Source organism: Sparus aurata, chromosome 9 (genome assembly GCF_900880675.1).
Source record: "Sparus aurata chromosome 9, fSpaAur1.1, whole genome shotgun sequence".
Taxonomy (NCBI): domain Eukaryota; kingdom Metazoa; phylum Chordata; class Actinopteri; order Spariformes; family Sparidae; genus Sparus; species Sparus aurata.
In genome coordinates, this window is record NC_044195.1 from 12555479 (window position 1) to 12569518 (window position 14040).

General features: G+C 42.6%; 1 protein-coding gene across 1 annotated transcript in view; it reads right to left on the reverse strand.

Annotated features, from left to right (window-relative positions):
* clybl (citrate lyase beta like) overlaps positions 1–14040 on the reverse strand; it is a 62426-nt gene that overhangs the window by 27252 nt on the left and 21134 nt on the right. The window contains exon 2 of the mRNA XM_030429424.1: positions 834–1047. Within this exon, the coding sequence (XP_030285284.1) occupies positions 834–1047 (214 nt within the window). The remainder of the gene's footprint in view (positions 1–833; positions 1048–14040) is intronic.

Consider the following 14040-nt stretch of genomic DNA (forward strand, 5'->3'; position numbering starts at 1 on the left):
AACCAACCAGATAATTGCCAACAGTGTAAAAATACCTGATGCCGCTAATAATACCTAATGTTTTATGTGAAATAAGCGGGGCGGTGAAAGGAAGAATTGGGTTGGAGCTGGGCACTTTTGTTGAAATAAGATAGAGACATGGACCTGTCACATGTCGACAGCTCAAGAGTCCAGCATCTTTAGTTCTCCTCGAGGCTGAATGGCTGCTTCAGAGCTGCATTCCTCTCTACATTTCCTCTCGAACACATAATAAAGACAGAAGCTCTGACATCCACCAACTCCATAGCAGGGTCACAGTTTTAGCCTGTCAGTCACACAGGCCATCATCTTATTGTCTTTGTCTACTACAGGAACGGCCTCCAGCCATATCAATCATCTTTATTATCATGACTTAAAAACCTTTGTTAGTTAACTTTTTACCCAGGCCCCTTCTTTATCCCACTCTCCAATCACAATTTCATGGGCAGTTCAGCCGGGCCAATGGGGAGGTCATGTGGGCGGGAGGAGAATGCTTTTAACCTGCTGCATCTGGTGCTTTCCCACTGCTCACCCAGTGGGACGTGGTCACCTTGTTTTAAAGGACCCTGATAGGGGGGCACCACTGCCTTTATACCATCATAATGGAGTGAAATGTGCTTGTTTTAAACATCTCCCTTAGGTAGTTTTCCTTTCAGTGATTAAGACCGAGCACCTGTCTGAAGGAGGGAGATGGAATTAAAAATCATTCAAAATCACACACAGCTGTGCTTGTGTGCGTTTGTGTGCTCCTTGCCCGACCCTTTCATTCGAAGCTGCGTTTCATTTATAACACGTGCAGGTGTGTGTTCATGTACCTTTTTGCTGAGGGCTACACCATCCTCACAGTCCAAGACGGCGCAGTCGACATCCAGCGAGGAGAGTTTCCTCAATTTTCGCTCATCATTGCCAGGGCAGTAGAGAACCGCCCTGCGGGGTATGTAGCGCAGCGAGGGGCCTGCAGAGTGATGGTGATGACGCCATGCTTCGGTACACAACTGCCAGGCTGCGGGCAGGAGCCAACCGCGCTCCCTGTCAACACAGATATATACATACATTAGCACACAGTGGCCCAAAAACATATACGTGTGCATGCTTCATAAACATACACAACACTCAGAGGAAGTACCACGAAGGCATAAATACATGTCTTTGGCGCATACATTACTCATGAGTACACACGGCATCAATACAGGGCTAAGGGCAATGAATAATTAAAGGTTGTTGCTGCATTCATCTTCATAATATCTACAGATTTATGTTATATATGAGGTTCCAGAAGGAGGCCTCCTCCTCCAGACTAGAGCGAAAGTTTGGAAGCGTTTCATTTTGGGAGTTCTGTTTGCCCTTCAGCTGTCCATTGAAGTGGATGAGAGACGCTGACCTGTGCTTTGGCTGTCTTTGTTGGGAACAAACTCACCCAAACACTGAGCCACTCATATGCTAATGTCGCCACACTGCTGAATATCTAGGCAGGGCAGAAAGTGAATGAGGAGGGGTGTCGGTCGTGGCTGGAGCTGAGTCATGGAAACTCTACAACTGTAGCTGTGGGATAGTAGTTAATGTCTAAAACAGCCATATTCTGTACCTTCATTACTACTATGACTGTCACAGGTACAAAACCTGGCTTTTAAAACATACTGATTACTTAGCCACACAATGACTAAATGGATAAAAGTACTTAAAAGCATGGGTATTTTAAGTTGTGATTGTGTTTTGAAACATCAATTACATAATTCCTCATTGCAATATTTAGTAAATGTGTGTAAAATAGTAATAGATTTAAGATGTCCTCAAGAACTTTCAGAGCTGTTCTACTGATTTTTTTATTTCTAAAAGGCAAATAAGCTGAAAGACTGCATTATTGCATTGTTGTTTGGCTATCGAACTAATCAAGTCATTTTTTAGTAAAAATGTCAAAGGTTTGCTGGTTTCTGTCTCTTAAAGAAAGATTTGCTGCTCGTCTTTGTCATTTATGATGGTAAAGGTTTTGTGTTTCAGACTGTTGGTCGGTGAAAGAACCAATTTGAAGATGACACTTTGGGCTGTGGGAAACTGCGATGGTAATTTTTTCACAATTTGAATGAATGCCAGTCATTTTCATCAGGACCGTCAACTGATGTGGGAAAAAAAAATGCAAAAAGCAACCCTTTAAATCCTCTGTTATCTTTTGACAGCGTGCGAATCACATTTTCATTTTGAGTGCTTCTCTCAAATGTTCTGCAGTGTTTTTGCTCTTCAGAGGATGCTTCTTAAAAGTTTAGAAAAACATGCAAAAACAAAAAGAGTAAGTTAATTGTGTGACTGGCTGCTGCCGCAAACTGTAGGCGAACACATCAAGTCATTCAGATTTTCCAGCCTAACAACGTAAATATATAAGTTATTCACTTAAATTGCCACGCAGTGAAATGACCAGTTATTGACATGCTCATCATCACATCTCTCACGCATGCACACTCAAATGTGTCAAAAACACATGCAGTGACATTGGCTTGTGTACCCGCTCCCACACATACACAACTACACACCAATAATCACCATTGCAAACGCGTTAATGATTTGTCCCTGAAACAATTGACCTTTATGAATAGGCCACATGTTTAGTATCAGATACAGTATATCTAATTACAGTAAGAAACAGCTTCAAGGGATCATTTTTGTGCAGAGTGATCTTCTTCCCCTAAAGGAAGGCAAGAGAAAGAGAGGACGGGGAGGAGGGTATTCCTTCTGTTGACAGAGGGGGCTGAATTATTCTTTTTTCTTGTCGTTTGCTCTCTAAAGGAGCTAAAGTCACTTCAATAGCCACTTAATCCTGTCAACTACGCTTCCACATGCCCTCCAGTCCCAATCAGGCCTAATCTGCACTGAGACGCTGCAGTTGTAGCAGGCAGTTAAAAGCAATATAGGTTGCTTCCAGTATTTAAGTGCTTCCAGGTACATGGAGCCTTATGTGGGAGGGGAACAGTATTCACAAAAGGCTTGGGGAGAAAATATGACAAAGGTTGTAGGGGAGGAATACGGCACACCAGCATGCAAATTGCCGACCAATGAAATGAGGTGGGGCTCACAATTATTTCAGGGACAAAAGGCTAAAAGGCCCAAATTGATATGGAAGAGAGGGAAAGACGTACAGCAAAACTGGACAGAGGACGGAGGTGGGAGTGCTACATGGAAGGGGGCAAGAGGGGGCTGTTGAGACCTAAATAAAATGAGTCTTTTCTACGCTAAATAGACCACACTTAGTTGCCACTTTAAACACTAATATATTATAAGATAAGGGATGTGAAAAAAAAGATGGTGGACGTATGCATGCATGGCAAGAAAAAGTGAAACCAGCAAAGGAAGTGTAAGTGCCTAGAGACTAGAGACAAAAGCAGAGGTCAATAACAGACCAATCTGCATTTTCCCTCTCATTTCTTAAAAAGTCCACTGTGCTAATTGGTTCTGCTCTGTTATAGCTAACAGGCGATAACTATGAGACATGACGACGAAGGATTACGGCAGGTAAACGCAGCCTGGCATGGAAACAACTGCAAAAGTCTAAACATGTTCTGTTATCCTGAAACAGCCTACACAAAGACATGATATGCAGGCCGGCCAACAGGATGCATGAGTGAGGCTTACCAAGTCAAACTGCCAGGCCAGACGCCAGTGGTGTCTTAGTGTGACACCACTGGATACATTTGAGGAGGAGGCCTCAAGTGTCAATTTCATACGGAAGCTCTAAAGGGCCATGCATTCATACATTTTTTTCTTCCGTTTTCCTGTGATAACGAGTTACATTCATTTGTTTTCTTGAGATCTCGAGTTATTATCTCGAAATAACAACTGCCGTTTTCCCAAGATATGACGGGATAATTTTCTCGAGATAATTAAAGTTTGTAATTACATATGAGTGGTGTAATTACATGGAAAACCAATGTTGAGGCTTTAAAACAAACAAGTGTGCACTCCTGCTCTGCTGAATGGTCAGATACTGTTGAGCTGTGGTGCCTTTAGAGACATATTTTCCAGTGTGTTAACATTTTTTTCTTACTTACTTAGCCCAAAATTCCTATTCATTTTTGAAAGGCATTTGTTTTCTGTCATCTGTCACACCTAACTAACTGTAAAAAATTTGAATGCCCCACTGGAACTACTCTGTCACCACGGACCCATAATGATGTCAAGGTCACTTAATGCTGTGTTTCAAAGCTAGGAACGCTGTGCTCACAGAAACTGTATGTATTGTATCATATAGTGTATGTGTTGTAATTGTATGTAGATGCCTACCACAAATGTAAAAAAGCAAATATTTAGCATGTATTTGCAAGTGTGTATTGATTGTTGTATTAAAAAATAATAGTAAAATAGTTCATTCTGGTGTAGTTTTTGCATTAGTGTTTCTACAACTATTGGATAAAACCTCAGAAGTAGTGGCTTATATTAAACATTTTAATTTTCCCACAAAAACACATAGGCTTGTAATGTCTGGCGGCCATAAACATCACAGAAAGATTTAAAGCAGAGCTGTGGATCTACACCATCAAATCCACACATCCCTTCCATATAGGCAATCTGGATATTTTTATTTACACCATCCCACATCTGGTGGACATTTTCCCATTATTAGATCACTTTATACTTGTGTTCTATATATTTAACAGTCCCCAAAGTACCATATGCACCTACGTTACCTCTTTCTTTTCCTCTCCCCTCTTTGCCTTTCTTTTTTACATGAAAGGTTATGATAACACAGGGCTGTGTGGCAAAATTAGCAGCTGTAAAGTGGTGGGACCTAGCCACAGTGACTATGTTTACTGGTCTGAGATCAGAGGTAAGTGTGTGTTAGTGGGTTTATATGGTGCTGGATGGGACTGGTTCTCATTAGCAGAGAGGCAGCAGTAGACCCAGCCCAATGGCACTAAAAGGGGGGGGGGGGGGGGGGGGGGGGGGGGGAGATGTGGTAAGGATGGTGAGTTCTGTGTTTGACAAGACACGGGCCGTCCTCAGGCCTTTACATTAGTTTTGCAGACCCAACAGTGCACAGTATGTCATTTTGGACCTGCTGTCTTACAAGTAATTATCGTCAACAGCCAAAAAAATATTTTTCTTATCAACTTATTTTTTTCTACAGTATATGGCACTCCTCCAGGACGACTGAGCAGTGGTTTTTTTTCATGCAGATTTGTCGGCCTCCCTTCAACACGAGAGAGTGTCTTGGACAAAGCAGTTCTCTGGTACAGAACTATCAACTGATCTTCAGTCCAACAGAATAGCCTCTGATGATCTGACACTCACTGCAAGTGTTTAACTACAATGAGGCCACCTTGAACCACATATTCTTCAACTACACATCTTCACAACTCTCAGACAACTGTCAGTGATGGACACTTTTCTCACATTCAGCGTCCCTCTCATCTTCTTATCTCTAAAAGCCTGTCATGTAATCCAGACAGGTTCACCAAATATTTCTCAAGGTAACTGGTACTGGTATGTCAATATGAAATGTCAAACGAGGTAAAGATCTGGGATTTCACACCAATACACCACTGGGTAAATCTTGCATGTCCAGATAATGCTTCTGACATTTGGGTTCAAATATATAAAATGTAACAGAGATCATCACAGAGTGATTAATCAGCGAATACTTGTGATCGAGATTTGTAGATTATTTGATTTGTTGATGGTAAGAAAATTTATTATTTCAGTAATTTAATTTCAAGCAAAAATGTCAAACGAGTTTAGGCTTAAATGTAGTAATGTCTTCTGATTTTGTTGGACAAAATAAGCAATCACTTTGCATCAGTTTGCGCATGTTGTGATGAGTATTGACAAGGGAAGACTAAATAGTAAATTGATTTATCATGAAAATGGTTGGCAGATTAATTGCTAATGTAAAAAAATGTTTGTTGCAGCCCTACTCTGTTGGTGATATTGGATGGGATCCTCCAAATTTTCCAATCCAGTCTTTGTAAAAGAGTTGTGTATGTGCCTGGACAGCAGTGCAGGATGTAATGTATTGTATTCATTGAATTCACGTGAGGTTATTGACGAGTCACAAAGCCTGCATGGGGTAGATGACAGGGTGGGTGGACAGACTGATGCAGCAAAACCAGAGACTTCGCCATAGGTTATTTCAACTATGACAGTGGTTGTTCCCTAACCTTAACAAAGTGGTTTTTAACAAAACCAAGATGTTGTCTAACCTTAACCAAGTACTTATTATAACACAAACATGCTCTTTCTGTAACTCTAACCAACTCATATCTATGTCTAAAACTAACCTAACCTTAACCAGAGCACTTTCACATTATAAGCATTTTCAAACAAGAAACCATTACAGTGCTTTGTCATGGTTTTAGTGACTTCAGACCAGAATTCATAATATCAGTTCATATGTAGGGCTGTTGCAAACACTGTATTTTGTCATTTCATTTTGAGGTCTGAAATATTTTGTATGATTCATTTTGTTTTTCATAATCTCCAATTAAATTTGTCATTATTCAGGAGAGATTGATGCTCAAGAAATTGTTGGTCCATTTTGTAATTTAACAATTGTTTAATTATCAATGAAGCAGAGCACATCAGCACTCAATTTTGGGGCTGATGCCGATACAGATGTTGGGGTTAAAGATTCTGGTAATTGCTATTATCAGCCAACGTACACACATTTTTTGTAATGATCCATCAAATGTGGTTTCAGGATATTTTACAGTTGAAAGTCTGAAATGACTAAAATAGCAAAGTGTACTGAGCATTAAATAATTAGCAATTACCCAGAGCTTCCTTTTTTAGATGATGAGCTTTTAAAAAAAAAAAAATAGTTGTCATATCAAGTACATATTGGACAGCTAATGTCAGCCAAATGATGCTCTAGAATTAAGGGCGTTTTGTTGATTTCTGATCAGTTCCATAAGAAGGAAGCATTGTGTGATGGTTTTTATTTGTTGACAGTGTTCTTGTTTGCAGTGTAATATTATGCAACACGTTATGTTCATGTCTGACAAATGTTTCAATATTGCAGTGGATTTCTGCGGCTTTGTGCATTCCACTTGGGCTTGGCACTTGTATCAGCATGATAATGAATAACATAACTAACTAAATGCCAAATATAGGCCTCTTCAACTGCCGCCTGCCACACTTTGTCCAGCAGGAACGGGAAGGAAGAGGATATTAGATCTTAATAAATATTCAACTTGACATACGATCTATGACATAATATCTGGCCACTGTTGATTGTGGTCTGGCAGTCGATACTGAATTATGAATAGCCTGTTGTAATTGCTTCATTATAATGACATGATGATCACTGTTTCCTGTAACTCTACTGGCCTCCACCTGGCAGCATAATAGCCTAATTCAGGTGGTAATATTCATCCTACCACATGAATTATAGCAGATAACAAGAGGCCCACTCCAAAACAGACCCAGACGACAGCCTCCCTCTCAATATGTAGATTTCCACAATTATCTCCAGCATGGCAGTGCAGGCAGAAGCTGTGTCTAAAATGCACAAAATTAAAGATCTGTGTTTCTACCCCACGATAATCAGCTACTCCTTAATATGCAAACTACATTTTGAGGTCTGTGGTGCTTAAGATTCCAGATTAAATTTGCTGAAAATAAAGATGAATAAAGAGTAGGGAGGAAATCGATGTTCCCGAAGCATAAACAGGCTCTCCGTCTGCAGAAAGCTGTCTGCGGGTGGCAAATAAAATGGTCAAAAAGTCATCAATATTTACCTAGCTTTGTGTCCACCTGCCTGTCTGACACTTTCTTGTTTTTTAGAATGAAAAAGAGAGCTGAAGCATTCCCCACACACGGTCCTCCTCCCAGCATGATGCTGTATGTGTGTGTGTGTTTGTTTTTCACACTGCCTCAGGTCTGAAGACACAATTGGATGGCAGAGAAATGCTAAAAAATTAACCAGAGACACCAAAGACAGGGAAAGGAAAGAATCAAACACTTTTCTTCTACTTTTTCTCTTCTCTGCCCCCTGCCTTCTTTGCTTACCCTCCAGCAATGTGGAGCACGGGATGAGCAATCCGTCCCCCCCCCCCCCAGATTAGATCAGCTGGGGGCTGCAGAGTTTACTGGGGGCCGGGTCTCTCAGACAAAAGAATACTGGACCTAACATTTTGCTGCTGATGACTGAATCAACTGTATTCAGATAATGTGTTAATAAACAAACAATTAATTCAAAGTTCTAACAAACACAAGACATTCAATTTGCTCTGAGTAGTTAAAATGGCAACGCCTTGTTGCCACGAGTAGCAACACTTGCTGTTGATGCGATACACTGCCATCATAAAAATCGAATGCCCTGCTCCTACATGCAGAGGAGATTATGATTTACCCCAAGTCTTCAGCCATTTAACTAAATTTAGCATCTCCCGTTTGCAGAATTCATTTTTTTGACCTCACTTCCTCAGATTATATCATCACTGGACTCACGTCTTCCTCTTCTTGCTTTAAAAAGCTAATTCCAGTGACAATGTCCCTCGCCATCAACAATACCCCTTACTCCTCCTACCATCCTTGTCCTCTCCCCCTTTCCGGTCTCATTACTTTGGGTTTTATGCCTTAATCTACACAATGAGGATGAAGTCATGGCGGTTATCTTCAGCAGCCAATGTCTGCCTACCTGTAATCCTTCTCAAAGTCCCCGGCTTTCTCCCAGCTCACAAATCGGCACACAATGCTTTTATGCAAGGCCTCTGCCGTAATGCCCAGAGACGATGGCTGACTTTTTTCTTTTCCTTTCTCATCCCTCAACATAAAACTAGTTAAATCCCACTCCTCCTCAGAAGAAGGGAGATGTCTTTATCGTGGTCTCAGGACAGGGAAAAGTCAGAATGTAAAGGACATCAGAGCTATCATTCGCAAGAGTTATACGGTGGTTTGGATGACAGTTTTGTTGGAATTGCTCTGTCCAGCTATCTTGTCCGTCTGTGAAAGATTACACCATAAACCCATTGAAGTACAGTTCATGATGTGGATACAGTGCAGGCTATATTAGTCAGAACAAATGAATAATGAATGCAACTTTTAATTGGGACTAGAATAATATACTTCAGATGACAGTAAAAAAAAAAAAAAAAATCAATGAATTCATCATTAAAAGTTAATTGAGAGGGGAGCTTAAAAAGGTCAAGCAAGTCGCTCCATTCGAGGAGGGCATAAGGGGGTTAGCTTTTAACTTAGCATTTTTATTGACTCTGGCAAAACAAAATGAGCGGGCTCTGTAGGATTGTGCACTCTGCATTGGCCATTCAGGCCTTCAGAGCCCCATTGTAGTACTTTGAAGAGAATGAAAGGAAACCCCACTGGTGGAAATGCAGTGGAACAGCCCCACAACAGGCCACAACTGTTCCCTTATGCATGAAAGGCAGGGACATAAAAGACAAGATGGACTTCTGAGGTAGGGCCAAAAACAAAGGCAACAAAAGTGCTGATCACGAGGGGATGACACGACTCGTCTCGGCAGAAGGAGCAGGGAGAAAAGGGGCAGGGGACAATAGCACTCCCGGCCAAATGACATGTTGAAGAATTGAAAAATCCACACAAGAAGTGTCTTCTCAATTCACTAAACCCACAAGAGCTGGGTGACTGTCGGCTGGCCCTGGCCAGCCCAAGGGGGGTGGACTTATAACAGCCCACAGCTTTTCTCTCTCTAACTTTCTTTCCCAAATCTTTCCCTGTTTTGGCAAACAACTTGGCAAGGGCAGAGACGGACTGGGGTGACGGCTTTAGTCTGCACACACCAAACCGAAACCAAACCAAACCTAATCAAAGCGTGGTGGGTTCCGCTCCCGCAGCTTCCGTTTTGATCTGTTGGCTGTCTGTGTGTCTGATCTGTTTCTGTTTGTGTCCTAAACACAATTATGCTACTGCCTAACCTCCATGGAAACAGTCAGACGGACAAAAACATGTTTGCTCTCATTCAAAAAGCATCCTTGTTTTTAGGGACACTGTAATGACTGCTGATATTTGAGCCAATGTTTCAGAAGTCATCCTAAAATTGCTTCGTTAATAGGAACACTTCCTGCCGATTTTCACCCTGTTGGCGTCTAGGCTGGGAACAACTGTGTTTTTTCACCATGAGGAAGCACAGCTATGACTGTTTTTGCGATTCCTTATATGGATGGCTGGGCTTAATTTAAAATCCATCCATGACATTCTGTGCATCCAAGGGAGGAATCTGCGGGAAAAGACAGCCATTCAGGAAATCAGCCTTCAATTTGCTTACATCAATACATAATTTTGCACACAAACGCACACCAAGATTTCATGTGTTGCATACTTGCAACATACTTGTTGTTGTGAGCCAAATGCCGAACAGTACACTCCACAGGTGAAGGCCCTCCTCCACGATAGCCTGAGGCCTATCCCACAATTCTTCACACATACCCACGGGCCCTTTCACTGGCCATCACCCTGTCTGATTAATGGATCGATGTGGTAATTGATTAGTGAAGAGGAGGTGGGAATAAGAACATAGGTCAAACGTCAATAATGTCCCTCTGACAAAAGGCGGAAGACGTAAAATGTACCAGTGATAGCCTGCAGCCAGACCTCTACCCATCAAAGCCCTGGCAGGGCTGACATAAAGGCCCCGGCCCATTCTCCAGCCTGCCCTGCCCTCCCTCCCCAAAGCTCCTTTTCTCTTGGTAATGCTGTCTGTTAAAGTGACAGGAACCATTCTGGGAGCTGCTTGTCAGCTCACCTTCATAAAACAAGCCATAAAGCAGCAAATAACAGGCTTATATGGCTTCATTATGCCAGCTATGCAGGATCACAGCCCTGGGCTGAGGGGTGAGGGGGGTCGTGCCGGTAGTGGAGAGGCGGGGAGAATGTTGGCAGGACAGCCTGGTTCTCGTGGAGGTTTGTTGTCCCAACGGCTGTCACCATGTCCATGTTTGCTCAGGATAGAGGACCACTTGACCCCCCTTCAACCCCGTCCTCCCCGAAATCCAAAACAGAACAAACAAAAGAGGCATGACTCACTTTGGAGATGCTATGCCAGCTCAGATTTATTTGATTTTTCATATCCTGCTACATACACCATCCAAATTAATGTGAATTCTCAAGTCAGTCCAAGAAGGTAATCATAAAATACCAACTGTCACTTGGACATCCCAAGAAAATGTTTTTTAAAAAGTTGCAAAAACTATATTTCTGGCTCTTTAGTGAACATTTTTTAAACTTATAGCTAAGATTTTAAATCGGCATATTTTGGATATGTCACAGCAGGCATGTCCTGCTCCACTAAACACAAGATGCTTAAGTTTAAAGACTTTTCAATCATCTAACAAATCTGTACGAACCAAAATAGTGTATCGGAACAGTTAAAGACTGGAGATGAGGAGAGCAGGGCCAGATGGAGCATGCATCTGCGACAGTAAACCTTTGGCCATGGCAGGGCCGGACGTGAGAGAGATTCTCATTTATTTCATGCAAATATCTCTTGGGCCGTTTCACAAGCTGACAGTGGGGGCTGAGAGGTGGTCAATATCTCAGGTTGTCTCTCCAAAACATTTTCCCCTTTTACTCAGAGTCAGCCGCAGGTGCCTGGCAGAGACGTCGGCAGCGGCAATGAACGTGTGCACTTATGTGCTTACAAGTCCTTGGCACAAATAAGGCAAATCCCTTTTCTTCCAACATAGCTAGTGATGGTCCCCCACAGACTTCGTTCTAATGGAAATTCAGCTCTTTCTCATGTTAACAGCTTAAATCTTGTTTTCAAAGAGCAACACTTAACATAGAGATTGATCTTATGTGTGTGTATGATGTGCAATCTTCACCCTACACATCCAAAATGATGAGGCTTCTATTACGGTTTCAAAGCTTCAACATGAACTATAAATAGGCTGCGGATATTAGCAAGTCAAATATGCAGCATTGAAAGCCTGCAGAACATCTGGTGGGCAAGCTTACACTATGTTCACCCAAAGTAACTGTCCCTTTATGTGCTTATCTGTCATTTGCCCACTCCCAGTCGTGTCGAGATCAGTCTCTTATCTCTTTAGCAAGGCTGCGAGGCGGCAATACAAGCTCCATCACTGTGATCATTGTATAGTTAATTGTCACCTCCATCAACATTAGCACCCTCTAACATGTTATCCAGAGGGGGGACGGGGGGGGAAGACGACTGCACGCTCTATTCTGAGGCTGACACTTGTTCTCTGAGGGGTGGTATTCGGTGTCAGGATTGCAGTGCACGGGAGAAAAGAGGCGGAGGAGAGGTGGGGATCTTTCTCCACAATTCATGTCACCGGGTCTGTCTGTAATGGCAGCAGAGGGAGAAAGAGAGGGAGAGAGACAGGGAGCCAGGGAGGATTGATTGGTGTTTACTTTTAAGCAGGCTCTCGACCAATGGCAAGGCAAAGATTCCAGCATTCCCTTGACACTGTCATGGGTTAATTAATCCACCCCCCACCTACTCAGGCTGCTTCACATGCCATATAGTGACATGACCATACATAGGTCAAAGGACACAAAATAAGCCCATTTGGATATAAACTCCATGAATACAAGGTTGGGGGGGGTTCAGTGTAAAGACAGTCAAACACACAAAAGTATGTTTACTACATGCATTTGGCACAAGGCCAGAACGATTCAAATGTGTTGCCACCGAACCATATGGATACACACATCCGGGCCTATTCTAACAAACACTGTAGCACACACATACACACTCCTCACACATTCTGGCCGGCACTTGGACACACATATCCGGACTGTAAAACAGCATTGCCATCTTGAGCCCCCTGGATCACCGGGGCCATCTGACACTGTGGAGCTTGAATGCATTAAGACTGGCAAGGTGGCTGCACTTTCCATCTCAGCTAGCACAGTTACATAACCCTCCATGATATGAATGCGTTAACAGTATTAGTCCTGCAGGTGAGAACACTTCTCACTGGCTCGCACATGGTACAGCCTCGCATTTGCATAATAGATGATGTTACTGCAGCATGTCAAATTTAATTATCTATAGAAGGTAGAAGAACTCAATGCTGACTGTTATGGAAGAGCATCCAAACAGGATGCAGTATTTGCCCAAATCTAGGATGGTTTCAGTTTAAGTCAATTCAAGATTCCTGGTTGATTCTACAGGTGTCAAGGGTCCTCTGGTGGGGAGGAAAAAAAGTCAACAAGAAGAGTGCGTGAATGAGAGTGAAGAGGGGTTGATAAAAGATAAAGCAAATGCACTGGCTGAATCTGAAACAGAGAAAGAGAGAGAAAGCAAGGAATGGACAGGCATGGGCAAGAATTAGAAAACAGTCTTTTCACTCGCACTAGACGGGACAATCTGGGCTGGGGTGTGCCTGGATGAGCCCTGGATATGGATATGACTGGGACAGTAGATCAGATGGTACATCAGACTATTAGGATATTTGGCCTACGATGTGATATGTACCGCGTCTGATCTGTTGCCCCCACCCATCCACCCACCCGGGCCCAGACACAAACACGCCCCCGTACCCCTCCTCGGACCTCGGAAAAAAGTCTTGACAGATGGGTGAGCTGGAAAGATCCACTCAGGAGACCAAAACATACTAAGGCGCTGTCTGTCTGACGTTTGAATTTGGAGGGAAATGACAACCACAGAAAAACAGGACAGAGAAAAATGGACATCTGTGGCATTTGTCTTATTTCCTCTCTTGTGGGACATTATGTGTCATAAGTGAGCACGGAGTCTTTTGGATCATATTCCATTTAATTAATGAAGCCACCCCCCTCCCACACACGCGCGCGCGCACACACACACACACGCACACACAACATTCACACTTCAGTTAAGAGCTCCTTGTCTCTTCCCTGTAAGTTGCCTGTGCCCCCAAGTGGTTGAAAATCATAACTGCATCTGCTTTAAACTTGGGCAACAACTGCTTCAGCCGAGAACATTGAAACTCACTAATTCACTGTAAACTTTAGCTTTAAGCTTCAGCTTCTCATACTACTGTACTATTTAGGTAGTGAAAAGTAAACTGTAAATAAGGACAGGTTTCAAGATGGCGTAAGTCAAAATTTGATCTT